We start from the raw sequence: 12,036 nt of genomic DNA, 5'->3' as shown, positions 1-12,036 counted from the left end.
GGGGTTGGTGGACCGGTTGTCGGAAAGGCCAGGCTCAAGCTCGCCCTTCCGTTCTGTCTCGCATCCGTCTGCTCCCACACTGAATGTCTGTGCCTTCCCAGCGACAATACCCTGTCCACCCTCGCAGCGGCACAAGGGTCTCCCGGAGCATGCACACCGCAACGGCGCCCACCCCAGCCGACCACGGGGTCCGCTCGGCTACGGCACCGCTGCACGGGGCAAGACGCTGCCGTCCCCGGCGTCCCCCGGCAACGGCGCCGCCGGGCTGGAGCCTTGGCAGCGCGACCTCCTCCGCGGCCTGACCCTGGAGATCCTGGCCATGGAGGAGAGCGTGCCGTGGGGCCTGGTGCGGCGCTACTGGCGCACCAAGCGCACCGGCTGGCGCCGCGCCCTGCGTGTCGCCGAGGGGCCTGCCGACCTGGTGGCACGGCTCAGGGTGAGGCGGCGTGTTCAGGCTGCGTGCCCCTCTGCGCAGGGGTCAGCGGCTGCCGGGAACCTCCTGTCGCTGCGCGCCTCGTGTCCTTGGTGCTCGTCGCAGAGACTCCCTCCTGCATGTGGGGCCAGTGTGGACGTAATGAGGCAGCATTGTTTGGGGCCGCACCCAGCACACACCCCTCACGCGCACGCAGGAGCTGCGCGCGGCGCTGCTGGCCGACGACGCCGCGCTGGCCACCTGCGGCGAGGCGTGGCAGGCGGAGCTGGACGCCTGCGCTGGCCTGCCGGACGGGCTGGAGCGCGTGGCGGGCGCCTGGGACGAGCTGCGCGCCTGCGTGGCGGGGTGGCTGGAGGGCCCGCGCGGCGCGACCCCGGCGCCGCCCCTGGACCCACGGCGTGCGGCCGCCTGCGTCGCGCGCGCGGTGGCGGCCGCGCGCGCGGCCTGCGCGGCCGCCGACCCTGCCGACGCCTTGGCCCAGCTGCCGGTGGAGGCCATCCTGTGCCACGACGCCGGCGCGCTGGGCGCGCTGGGGGCCGCCCTGGAGGCGCAGCGCGCCAGGAAGCCCGAGGAACCCGGCCTCGCTTCGGGGCTGGAGAGCGGGGAGGACGGGGACGCCACCGACCTGGACCCCTGCTTCGACTGAGGCCGTGGCTGGCTCCCGTTCTACGCACCGACTGACACGCTGACCGACACGCACGCGCACGCCGAGCAATGCGGACCCAAGATTCGCGACCGGCAGAGACCTGAGCACCCTGACGGCTTATTATGATTGAGCTCCCCGCCGCCGGCTTGCCCATCCCAACCATGCTCCCGGCCCTTGTACCCGGGGAAATATCAAGACCCTCCTTTGACGACCATCCAGGTCCAAGTCGCCTTATTGCGCAGATACACTGTATATTTACACGAAATAGCAACCATGATACTGCTGGGAAAGTGGTCCCTAGCGTTCTTCCTCTTGGTGGCGATCTCCCGATTCGACTTGAAAAGATACGCAGCGCATGCGTTTCACGGGTGAACACCCGAGTACAAGCCAACCCGTGCTACGCGAAGCACGATCGCGGCAGTTACCACCGTGACGCTGCATGCCAGGGGCATGATCAGAGAAGTGCTTCGCCAAAAGTGAATCTATCGAGTGCTGATTGCGCCGGGGCACGCCTAGCCAGCCCCTGCACCTCCTGCGATGGCCACACAATACCTTCTCGACGCTGATCCGGCAGATATAGCCGCCGATATGAACATTCCTCAGGCGCAACAGGTCATACTGAACAGCGCTGAAGGTGAGCTACGTCTTGAAACTTGGAATCGAGTCATACTATTCGAGAGCTGGCTGGCTGGCTGTTTAAAGCTCAATCCACTCCTCAACCCTCTCCTCCACCTTCAGCCTGGGAGCTCTCAGCGCACCTTCGATCACGCGACATGAACGTGACTGGCGATGAACTTGTTGGCCGACTGCGTTCTGTGGCACATTATGGCAGGCAAAACTTGTCACCCAGGAGGATGGAGTTCCTTCCCCCTACCCAGCTCGCATCCCCTCCATCACCAGAGGGAATCGACAGAGGTATGTCACCCTCTGGGTGTGCAGAGCAGATGTTTCATCCATATTCCCACAATGTTCCCCGCTCGAAAACCTGCTTGGCCTTGTACAGTGGAAGCCAGTCGTCCGGCACAGGTTCTCCATCCATCAAGCGAGCCAGCTCCTCTCCATGCAGATACCGCGCCTGCATCGACATCGAGCCCAACCAACCCGCCACCAGTACTGTCGCCGCCGTCGCAACAAATGGAGCTGAGGGCTGCGCCTGGGAGCGATGCTGCAGGACCATCGGCAGCAAGCCCCGCTTGTAAGACCAGCCCCAGCCAGAGACTGGCGGGGGGTGCTCCACACCCCACACAGACCCCACAGACCCACCCCCAGGCCGAGCGTCAGAACCAGGCCGAGACCCAGACCCTGTCCGCAACCCAAGTTCTGGCGGAGCCCCGCTCCCAGGACGAGCCTCAATCTCAGGCTAATGCTGGTGCCGTGGCCGAGGCCCAACCTCAGGCTGAGGCTGGGGTCGAGGACGAGCCGGAACCTCAGGCAGAGGCCCAGTCTCTGCCAGAGGCACGTGCCCAGACCGCGCCCGGGGCCCTGACCAGGAATCGGGCTCACGCCGCAGCCACTGCGCCAGTCCCGGCGACTCAGCCTGTGCAGCAGGTGGAGGACCGCGAGGACTCTGCCGGGGAGGAGGTCAGGATGGAGACTCACGCAACCCAGGCACCCGCTGCGCAGTCCAACATGGCTGCAGCCGCTGGGGTCGTACAGGGCGGTGAGGAAGAGGTGAGCGAGTCTGTGTGGATGAGAAAGATGATGTGTGTGCAGGGGGGTGTATTTTTCTGCGTACATGCTGACTGGTAGGGGGACTGTCAATGGTCTGAGGATTGTGCTGAGGGGGTGTGGACTCACTCACAACAGATTATCTCTGTACCTCACGCGAGCAGGAGTTCAGCTCAGACACCTCTGACGACGACACCGACGAGGATAGCCAGGGTATGGTGGGAGCAGGGTGGAATGGCAGGGCGCTAGGCGGGTCCGACATGGCTTTCACTGCTTCCGCTCCGCTCACCTCCTCCCGCCGCCTGTCAAGAGGTCACTTTCTCATCTCCTCATGCAGCATGCCCGTCCCTGCTGTCGACGCTGCTCTCCCGACCCCATGCCTCACCTTCCTGGCCCTCCCTCTGCATCCGATGCACAGATCACATCACGCTGGAGCCCACCCAGCTGGTCAGGGCCCAAGGAGGGTCGCCGCCCCGCGCCCCTCCATCTCACGCTGCCCCGTGCAGCGAGACAGCAGACCCGCCAGGGCCCTCCCACCGGGCCGCGCCTGGCGGCGCGGCGCCAGAGGCCGGGCCCTCCAGTCCGCGGGCGGCTGTCCCGCGGCCGCCCAGCGAGCCCTTGCCCCGCGCCGTGTGGGACTCCTCGCTGCGCCCGCCCCTCTTCACGCAGGAGGCGGGGGCCAGCCAACCCTGGGGCCTGGGCCTGGAGACCCAGGCGGCGGCCGGACCCAGCCAGGCGGCGGCGGAGGTCCCGCCGGGGCCCAGCCCCGTGCAGGCGGAGGCCGGGGTCCAGGTGGACCCCGCAGAGCTCCAGGCCTACCTGTCCGGGCCGGGGCACAGGGCCCGCGGCCTGGCTGCCGCGCAGCGCTTCCACGCCCCCGTCGCGCCGGGTGCGCCGGACGTGGTGACCCTGGAGCGCGGCGGCGAGCACGCCACCAGGATCCGGCCGGGGCCGGGGCCAAGGCCGGCGCTGCCGCCCTCCATCCTGGCGGCGCGCCGCAAGATCGCGGAGGTGGCCGGAGACCTGGATCCAGAGGTGAAGGGCTTTCGAGGGGGTGGGGCAGTGCATTCCTGGCGGTGGGGAAGGGCGTGTTTGTCTGTAGAGGGCCATACGCAGGCCAGCAGCACCCTCGCCCAGTCCTTCTCTGTGCAGCCTCCTGCCGTGAAATGGCCACCCGACCGAAGTGCAACCCCTCCCCACTTGCACATGTCAGGACGCCGCTCCACCTCCAGCCAAGCGTTCGAAGAGGGAAAAGACATCCAACACAGGCGCCGGCGAGGAGGCCAAGCGGGGCTTCAAGGGCCTGCTGTGCAGGATGGCGGCCCGCTTCACATGGGTCCCTCGCGACTGACTGGCCGCGTGACGCTGGATGGCACTCAGTTTGGGGCCCTGGTCCGCTCCCTGACCTTCCGCTCTCGGGCGTGACAGTGCTCCATTGCATGTGCATGGTCGCAGACATGTTACACGTTGTGTAAGACCCGATCAGGAGTCCACAGAATAGGGTGCAGTCAGGCCAGTCGGCATGTTGCAGCTGGAAACATGCCATGCTGCCTCATTGGCATCTCAAGCAGAACCCACTCACCGTCCCTTCTCGCAGTCTGCGGCCTTGCGCGAGGCAGAGGAGTCCAGGGTGGGATCCACGACCACTTGCGGCTTGTACCCCGGCTTGATGAAGTCGCCGAGCAGCTGGGCGTACAGCGGGTACCGCGCCGTCATCTGGAAGCCCCAGCGATCGCGCACCTGTGTGGGGTTGGATGGGGGAGAGGGTGGAGGATGGGCATGGTGGCCTGTCGCGCCACGCCCCATGTTCCACTTGATGCTTGATGGTACCTCTGCAAAACATCTGGCCCCCCTTCACGGCATAATCTACCCCAAGACCTCCGCGTGCCTGCTGGCAGAGGTTAAGGTCGGCATCCACGACCAGCAGGCCCTCCCGATCGCGGGAGAGACCCGGGGTGCGGGATGCGTCGGGCGCCGCCACATAACTGCTGCCGTAGAAGGGGCCCATGTCCTGGCGGGGGCCCTGGCCTTGGACCCCGGTGGTGAAGGCGTGGGGGTAGAGCTCGGTGCCCACGCGGTTGATGGCGGCGACAAAGTAGGAGTTGGCGATGGCGGCGTTGCGCGCCTCCACGCCCCACATCGGTTCGCTGAGCGCGCCGATGGTGGCAGAGGGGTTGAACACCACCTCCGCACCGTTCAGCCCGAACGCCAGCCAGTTCAGGGGGTGATGCCGGCCGTAGCAGATGTTGACCGCGACGCGGCCGTAGACGGTCTGGAACACGGGGTGCCCGGTGTCGCCCTCCATGTAGTAGTGCGACTCGTCAAAGGGCGGAATGCGCGGGATGTGGTTCTGAGCAGATCGTGTGTGTTGGGGGGGGGGGGGGGTAATCTTGAAAGAAATGCTCGTCACCTCCGAGCAGGGCAGAAGTAGGATTGGTGAGAGTGCAGAAGAGGTGGGCCAGGCTGCCCGGCAGTCCTGGCGCCCGGCTATCCCAAGCATCCCACGGCCCACAAGCTGGCCTTTGGGTTGGCTCCCCTCCTCTGAAACCCCCAGGAATACTGAGATCAAGAGCCCCCACCTTTCGGTGCTTGCCGATGACGTTGCCGTTGTGCCCAATGACCACAGCAGTGTTCCAGATGACGTCGGCGTGCGCTGAGTCTCGCTCCAGGATAGGAGAAATGATCACCATGCGGTACTGCACCGCCAGCGAGGAGAGCAGCGCCGTGGACGGCCCCGTGACTGCGTCCTCGGCGAACTCGCACCACTCCCGCTCGCGGGTGCAAAATGCAAAGGGCATGGGCCAGGCCTCCTGCAGGCACAGCACATTGACCCCGGCCTGGCCCGCCATCCTCACCAACTCCTCCACGCGCGTGAATATGGCCTGGTGGGGAAGGCCGTGGTCGAGGGGGTGTTGAGGGGGAGAGAAACAGGTCTGGCATGCAGTCAGGGCCATCGGTGCAGGAGGGCGCAGGGAGGCCCACACGCACGGTGGCCTACGCCCATTCGTTCAACACACTCCGCAGGAAATGATCATGCTCTCTGGCCACGCGCGGGCCGCAGGGCGCAGGGCCGCGCCGTGCCGACCCCGTGCACGAGTACAGTCCCCTGTGCAGAGCCTGACCTCGCGCTGGACAGCGTAGGGCTTGGAAGTGGAGACCTGGATCCCGTGCTGAATGAGGCCCAGGCGCACGACCCGTGGCTCGCGCAGCTGCTCCCGCCGCGCGGTGAAGGCGTAGCTCTGCACGTCAAAGCCCCCATACTCCACTGCCTCCTGGAGGTGGGGGGGGCAGGGCAAGGGCGGAGACCAGCTGGCCCTGGTTCACCCCGTACAGGAGCCGCCTCACAGCCTCGAGCTTGTCCTGAGGCAGGTTATCCTGTGATTTAGTGGGATGGGGGAGGTGGGGCTGAATGCTGTCGCATGTTTGCTGGCCTAGGTTCCTTCCCCCGGTACGCCGAGGGACCGCTGACCTCCAGCAGGGCCTCCACGCTGGTGTACCCCGCGATGCCCTCGTCCAGGGCCTCTGGAGCATGCTCTACGGGATGGGAGGCGCCGTTGCTGGTCGGAACAGGGGCGCTCATGCTAAAGAGGAGGTCCGGCCCTCCCTTACCCCTGTCGGAACCGGGACAGCTGGCGAGTTGCTGGCTTACGACCTGATCGCAACACGGGGCGATGAGGCCATTACGAACTGTAAATACAGCGATCGCCGTTTGGGCATGGGCAGAGTGTGGACCGTGCTTGGAAGGGTACGCCTGGATCGCGAGTAACAGCACACGAGGGTGCAAAACCCTACCCGAGGAAGGTACGCATGAGAACTGTGGCAGACCTGGGGAATGCACTCCAGGCATGCTGAAATGCACAAAGGCATCAGCAACCGTGGAACATGTCACCAGCTACTCAGGCCCTTCAGGCACCAGGAGCTCCTGCAGCTGGCCATGCTGTCCTGCCTCCTCAAACCTCAGGGTCGCAGAGAGGACGCAACAGCACTGAGCTGGGAGCTGCAGCAGGGTGTCCGTCAACCAGTGCCCGGTCGCCGGGATGGTGGCCTTGCCCACCAGGACCACATGCCCATGCTGCAGGCGCAGGCCTTTGAACTCCCTGCTTCCCCTTTCTATGCGGCCTTCCGTGCTCAGCGTGCAGGCCACGTGGATGCTGGGCGGGGAGTAGCATGGGATGGCTGCCGAGAAGCGGGAGTCATACTGCAGCTGCACCTCGCCCGTCTTCTCGTCCATCCATCCCTCCAGTACCTATTTGGGATGCGGGTTGCGCAAGCGTTTGTGGCCTTCTGTCCCTCGTCCCAATAATATTCTGGGAAATAGAGGGCCCGGCAGTACCCCACGAGTGTCGCATTGCACTCCTAGCCCTCCTCCCTGACCTGGGGATGGATGTGGATGGCGATGCCTGGCGGGAGGGGGACGATTCCGACACTGGTGGTCCGCCAGCTCAGGGATGGTATGTGGAGATCTGAAGGGCTGAACTTCAGCCGGAGCCTTCCGGGAGTCTCGCTGGGAGTGGCGATGCCTCTGCCCTGCCCTGCCGAGGCGTCGTACTGGAACCAGGGCATGTAGGAGACAGCCAGCCAGCAATCCTTCCTGGTGTCCAGCCGCACCTGCATCTCGGGAGATGGGGTATCGAGGGCTGCAGCATTGAATACTTGTTTATGTTGGGAATCCTGCGTACATATCTCGCGTGTCCCAGCGTACCTGGATCGGCTCCTCATGCGCCAAAGGCGATCTTGCCGTGGCTGCTGTTTTACCCATGATCGGGATGTGCAGCCCTGTCTACTTTCTCTTATGTATTGTTGTCTTTCTGAACCAGTGTTGAAGCCCTGATCAGCCTCCCTGACTAGGTTGTCTGCCCCTCATGAGGAGCTGCCACTGCGCGTGCTTGCTGTGATGTGCTGCGCATGCAACCCTGGTTTGACTTTCCGTGGGTCCCGCATCCTGATGTAGCAAGTTTTATAAATGTACAAGGAATCAATCTATCACGCTGGAAGCATTCCAACCCTAGCAATATTCTCTCAGCGGAATAAGGCTCGGCATCAGCCTCGCAGGCGCCTCGTTACTGCTCTTGGTCTTGCAAATCGTGCAGGTCCTGTGACGGGCTCGCTTTTCCTCCAAACTGGATGCCTTGGCTCTGATGTTGCTACGGAAGGCAGTCGCTCCTGACTAATCAGGTACGATGGCATTCTATCGGCCATGCGGGCTGCATGAAGACACAGAGCAAGGACTTTCAGCATTGCTCTGGCCACCACACTGGCACCCCACGCCCGACTCCTTTCATCCTTGCAGCCCCTACCCCAGGACCTCATGGCTGCTCCAGGCACTCTGTACGACGTCCTGGGCTGCGTCCCCGGCGCCAGCTCGGGGGAGCTGCGCAAGGCGTACCTGGCCGCCCTGCCGACGGCACACCCAGACCGCGGGGGATCCGCCGAAGCCTTCAGCGCCGTGCAGCGTGCATGGGCCGTCCTCAGCGACGCTGTGGAGCGGGCCGCCTACGACGACAGGCTGGCGGCGCGGGAGGAGGGCCCGCCGGGGGCTGGTTATGGACCCCGGGTGGTGCACCATGGTCAGACCGCCCCTCCGCAGCCGCAGCGGGTGTACCGGCCACCTCCACGTGCCTCAGCACACAGCACGAGTGAGGCGGAGGCTGCCCTGGATGCAGCCGTCCGGGAGGCGTGCGAGGCATTTGAGGCTTGCCATGACTCCCCCCCCGAGCGTGCGGCGGCGGGACAGAGACTCTGCCGAGCGCATGCAGCGCGCGCTGCACATGCCGAGGCCGCTGGGCGTCTGCACCATGCCCTCTTTGATGCACGAGAGGCCGCCAGGCTTTCGGATGCTGCCGGGAGGGACGGCCTGCAAGCCTTGATCCATCACCTGGAAGGGGCTGTGCACATGAACGACCTCGGCGGAGGGGATGATGATGACGACGATGGTGGTAGCCTGGACGGCGCATGGTAGTGAGTGGAACATGGGGCCTGATGATGGACCCTGAAACGACCTCCAGGTGTTTTGTGGGTGTAGAGCCCAGCCATCCAGGCTTGTGGACGTATGAACAAGCCTCCCAGCTGTCCGAAATCTCCGCCATGGCGTTCGAGTACATCGCCAACAAGAACGGGTTGAAATGCGCAGGTGCTAGACGGGCTACCTTCCAACCATCGTCATTTATGCATGGATAGTCATGAAATGTGGAGAGGATGAGTTTGCGCGACAGCTTACTGTTCAGACCTTGGCGTCATTCGCATGGCTCAAACAGGAGACAGGCGCACCGACCTCGCAGTAGAAGTCTGACATCGACTGTTTCCACACGCAAAGTAGCCTAAGAATGTCTAGAGTCAACCAGCATAATTTTCTGGAGACGGTTTGCACATCATCTTGCCGAAGCTTGGGGAATCTACCCTCGTCGAGAAGTTGAATGCGCCGGCACCCGGTGCCGCGTACAGGGACAGCTGTTCCGGGGCACCGTAACGGCTGAAAATCGGCGAGCCCCTTCCAATTCGAGTGCAGTCGGACGTCCAACACATCCACATTCCCAGTAGTTGTACCAAGGCCGATACACACATCCTCTTCAAGGATGTCTCGCAGCGCCACATGCGGCCTGGCTCTCGTGGTCGTCCTTTTGAGCGCAACTGGGCTCGTCAACGCAGGACCAGGTACCCAGGTTCCCCAGACACTGGTGCGTCTTCGTGGTGTGCTATAGTGAACACTAGCTTCCAGATCCTCTATTCCCCGCCCTTGCAGCCCGAGTGCTCCTGGCGGGGGAGGCTTCCCCCGAGATCGTAACTGCACAAGCCTCAGAGTCCGACAAGCCTGGTACGCTGGCATGGACGGGCACCCTGAACGACTACGTCACCGGTAGCAAGGTGGTGATCAACACCGTGAGCCCCCCTCCCCCTCCCGGTGGCTCCGATGCCCGCGACTTCAGCGCCGTCCTGCTGCCTGCCAACTTCTCCGATGCCCCCGTCGTCACCGTGACTGCCACCGGTAGGTGCCCGGGCTGGGTCTTGGGTGTGGAATGCCAGTCACCTTTCGACTCCCAGCTCTCGCTGGTATACACAGGGGAGTGCTGCCTGCCGCAGTGCTTCCATATCTCTTGAACCATGTCCATGCCGACCCTCCCTCAACCCCAACCCTCCCCGCAGGCAGCGTCCTCCCCCTGGCCGCCTCCACCATCAGCCAGGTGGGCCAGGCCTACAGCCTGACCCTGGCGGACGCCGTGGCGCGCAATTCCCTGGCCACCGCCTCCGACCTCATCTACCAGTCCCTCCTGCGCACCGACACCGTCTCCACCTCGGCCATCACGCTGAACTCCATGGTCACGAGCGTCGGGTGCTACCCGCCCCTCACCGACGCCCTCAAGGGTGCGTTTGGGACCAAAGGGGGTGGTGCATGCGATGAGGCAGCCGGGCGCAGACTTCGTCCGAGGCATGCCCCGGCGCCCCTTCACCCAGTCAGCGATCTGGGCAGGGGGTGGCATGCAGCCCCACACTCCACTGCCATTGTCAACCCCCAGACACCCTGCCCCGCATACCACCCCCGCCGCAGGCGCCATCAACCAGGCGGCGGCCCAGAACGCGAGCATCATCCTGTCGCTGGCACTGCGCAACGTGCAGGCCCCCATCGGGAACCTGGCGGCCTGCGTGTCGTCCCTGGAGTCGGAGGCGAGTGCCCCGGCACCCTCCCCCTGACCCGAGGTGACTTGGAATGGCCCAGGATACATGAAAGTCATACCTCCCGGTCCCCACGCCGTGCATGACTCAGACGCTGCCGGCGTCGAGGGAGGGGGACAGGTGCGAGCCCGGCCCGATCCCTGAGCGCCTCCCGCCGGTGCCGCCGCCATACTCTGCCGCAGCATTCCTGCTCCTCGCACCTGCATGCCGTGCTCCTCATCTCGTGCCCCACCATCACCATGCCCTGATGGCCCATGAGTGTCCTTTTGAGTCCAAGCCTAGAGCGGCAAGGTACATCCCCCCTAGACATGGGTGAGGCTGCCCAGCGAGCGTCTCCGGGATGTGAAGTGAATGTTTGAGACAGCCTACGTCGAGGTGGACTACAAAAGCGGGAAAGGGCTTGCTCGATGAACAGGGATTGGCATGCATAGGAATGGATGATACCGATGCGCTGCTCCTCTGCAATCTCTAGCGAGGGTGCGTGATACGCTGAGTAGCTAACGCAGCACTACATGCGTCCAGCTGCTGAGCCTGAGTCCACGAGGGCAAACAGAGAGTGCAGCCAATCTTTCACTGAATCAGCGTCTTAAGTTCACCTCGTGCCAAGTCAAGAAGCCTCTGGGGCAGCCGTGTTTGTTCAGCTGTGCATTCATATGTGCCACCCTACTGATCCCTTACTCAATCCAGGTCATACATCGACAAGTCGAGCAAAGGATGGCAGGCATTGCAGTCTGATTACCACTGCGATGTGGATTTGGTTACATTTGCAAGCTGAAACAAAAGCTAAACGGATGGATCCATGCTAGTAGGGCTACACACTCGTCGATTCCCCTCTGCCACCGCATGAAGGTCCGTAACTGCACGCCAAATGGGACGACGGGTACAAAACGACGAGCCTAAAGAACATCGCGTGCCAGGACATGTACAGGCTTCATAAATATTTGTTGATGGGTCTCATGAGACTGGTCAGGCATGCGAATGTTGACATGGGAGTGGCCCGACAAGCATCCCCCTCTCGCCACTGTTGCACGAGTCGTACTGTACTCCTTCTCCACCCGCTGCAGTCGTATGACCCTCCAACGAGAATGCCGAGATCCACATGATCACCGGCATGGACCCTGGGGGGGGGCACGCCCATATTCACCGCGGTCGATGAACACGGTAATACAACTGCTGGCCCTGTCAAGTCATCCTACGCCATGGCGAAGCATGGCCAGCATGAGCAGACAGTTGCCCAGTGACATGCAATGCCCCCTGAGTCTGAGCAATACCTCTACGAACGAGTGTTACCGGTGTACAGTGGAACGAGAGTGAACGTCATGTCACCAATTGTCCTGTCACGACTTCAATAACCCCGACCCTGCTGCCTTGCAATGGTGCCAATCCTTCCCATCCACCATCTCTTAGCAGGTGCCCGACACGTGGTATGGCGAGCACTGAAGTCTTGCTATGGCGGGTGAGAATGGTGATCCGGACCTGTTGGAGGGCTGCTGGGATAATGCTGAAGCCCTTCCGAAAGCTGCGCAAGCGAGCCTACCTGCGGTGCGAGCGGGCTATAAACAAGCTGGCCGAGCGTTTATACGCAGGCCCCCCCCCCGTGAGGCAATTGTTGTTGGCGTTG

At 63.5% G+C, this 12,036-nt stretch overlaps 9 protein-coding genes across 9 annotated transcripts in view; 6 read left to right on the top strand and 3 right to left on the bottom strand.

The window, feature by feature from the left end:
* F751_6527 (hypothetical protein) overlaps positions 1–1,079 on the top strand; it is a gene marked incomplete at both ends in the record, with an annotated part of 2,346 nt that extends 1,267 nt beyond the window's left edge. The window contains 3 exons of the mRNA XM_011403755.1: positions 128–436; positions 630–770; positions 915–1,079. Of these exons, the coding sequence (XP_011402057.1) occupies positions 128–436; positions 630–770; positions 915–1,079 (615 nt within the window). The remainder of the gene's footprint in view (positions 1–127; positions 437–629; positions 771–914) is intronic.
* A 789-nt stretch (positions 1,080–1,868) lies between these two features.
* On the top strand, positions 1,869–2,223 carry F751_6526 (hypothetical protein; the record flags this gene model as incomplete). The annotated part of the gene is made up of 2 exons (XM_011403754.1): positions 1,869–1,994; positions 2,146–2,223. 2 exons carry the CDS (start codon positions 1,869–1,871, stop codon positions 2,221–2,223), a joined length of 204 nt encoding a protein of 67 aa, XP_011402056.1.
* Positions 2,224–2,708: 485 nt separating this feature from the next.
* F751_6525 (hypothetical protein) lies at positions 2,709–4,098 on the top strand (the record flags this gene model as incomplete). Its single annotated transcript, XM_011403753.1, has 4 exons — positions 2,709–2,750; positions 2,912–2,960; positions 3,166–3,782; positions 3,961–4,098. 4 exons carry the CDS (start codon positions 2,709–2,711, stop codon positions 4,096–4,098), a joined length of 846 nt encoding a protein of 281 aa, XP_011402055.1.
* A 227-nt stretch (positions 4,099–4,325) lies between these two features.
* Positions 4,326–6,327, bottom strand: F751_6524 (Beta-ureidopropionase; the record flags this gene model as incomplete). Its single annotated transcript, XM_011403752.1, has 6 exons — positions 4,326–4,487; positions 4,618–5,097; positions 5,327–5,629; positions 5,870–6,019; positions 6,093–6,122; positions 6,217–6,327. The coding sequence occupies 6 exons, from the start codon at positions 6,325–6,327 to the stop codon at positions 4,326–4,328; spliced, it is 1,236 nt and encodes a 411-aa protein (XP_011402054.1).
* Positions 6,328–6,639: 312 nt separating this feature from the next.
* F751_6522 (hypothetical protein) lies at positions 6,640–7,361 on the bottom strand (the record flags this gene model as incomplete). Its single annotated transcript, XM_011403750.1, has 2 exons — positions 6,640–6,993; positions 7,122–7,361. The coding sequence occupies 2 exons, from the start codon at positions 7,359–7,361 to the stop codon at positions 6,640–6,642; spliced, it is 594 nt and encodes a 197-aa protein (XP_011402052.1).
* Positions 6,915–7,214, top strand: F751_6523 (hypothetical protein; the record flags this gene model as incomplete). The annotated part of the gene is made up of 1 exon (XM_011403751.1): positions 6,915–7,214. One exon carries the CDS (start codon positions 6,915–6,917, stop codon positions 7,212–7,214), a length of 300 nt encoding a protein of 99 aa, XP_011402053.1.
* Positions 7,362–8,055: 694 nt separating the features above from the next.
* F751_6521 (DnaJ-like protein subfamily A member 1) lies at positions 8,056–8,706 on the top strand (the record flags this gene model as incomplete). Its single annotated transcript, XM_011403749.1, has 1 exon — positions 8,056–8,706. One exon carries the CDS (start codon positions 8,056–8,058, stop codon positions 8,704–8,706), a length of 651 nt encoding a protein of 216 aa, XP_011402051.1.
* A 630-nt stretch (positions 8,707–9,336) lies between these two features.
* F751_6520 (hypothetical protein) lies at positions 9,337–10,433 on the top strand (the record flags this gene model as incomplete). The annotated part of the gene is made up of 4 exons (XM_011403748.1): positions 9,337–9,421; positions 9,487–9,729; positions 9,888–10,106; positions 10,291–10,433. 4 exons carry the CDS (start codon positions 9,337–9,339, stop codon positions 10,431–10,433), a joined length of 690 nt encoding a protein of 229 aa, XP_011402050.1.
* Positions 10,434–11,346: 913 nt separating this feature from the next.
* F751_6519 (hypothetical protein) lies at positions 11,347–11,553 on the bottom strand (the record flags this gene model as incomplete). The annotated part of the gene is made up of 1 exon (XM_011403747.1): positions 11,347–11,553. The coding sequence occupies one exon, from the start codon at positions 11,551–11,553 to the stop codon at positions 11,347–11,349; it is 207 nt and encodes a 68-aa protein (XP_011402049.1).
* Positions 11,554–12,036: the final 483 nt, after the last annotated feature.

The sequence above is a fragment of the Auxenochlorella protothecoides genome, assembly GCF_000733215.1.
Source record: "Auxenochlorella protothecoides strain 0710 unplaced genomic scaffold scaffold90, whole genome shotgun sequence".
Taxonomy (NCBI): Eukaryota; Viridiplantae; Chlorophyta; class Trebouxiophyceae; order Chlorellales; family Chlorellaceae; genus Auxenochlorella; species Auxenochlorella protothecoides.
This window is presented reverse-complemented; position numbering and strand designations above follow the sequence as displayed.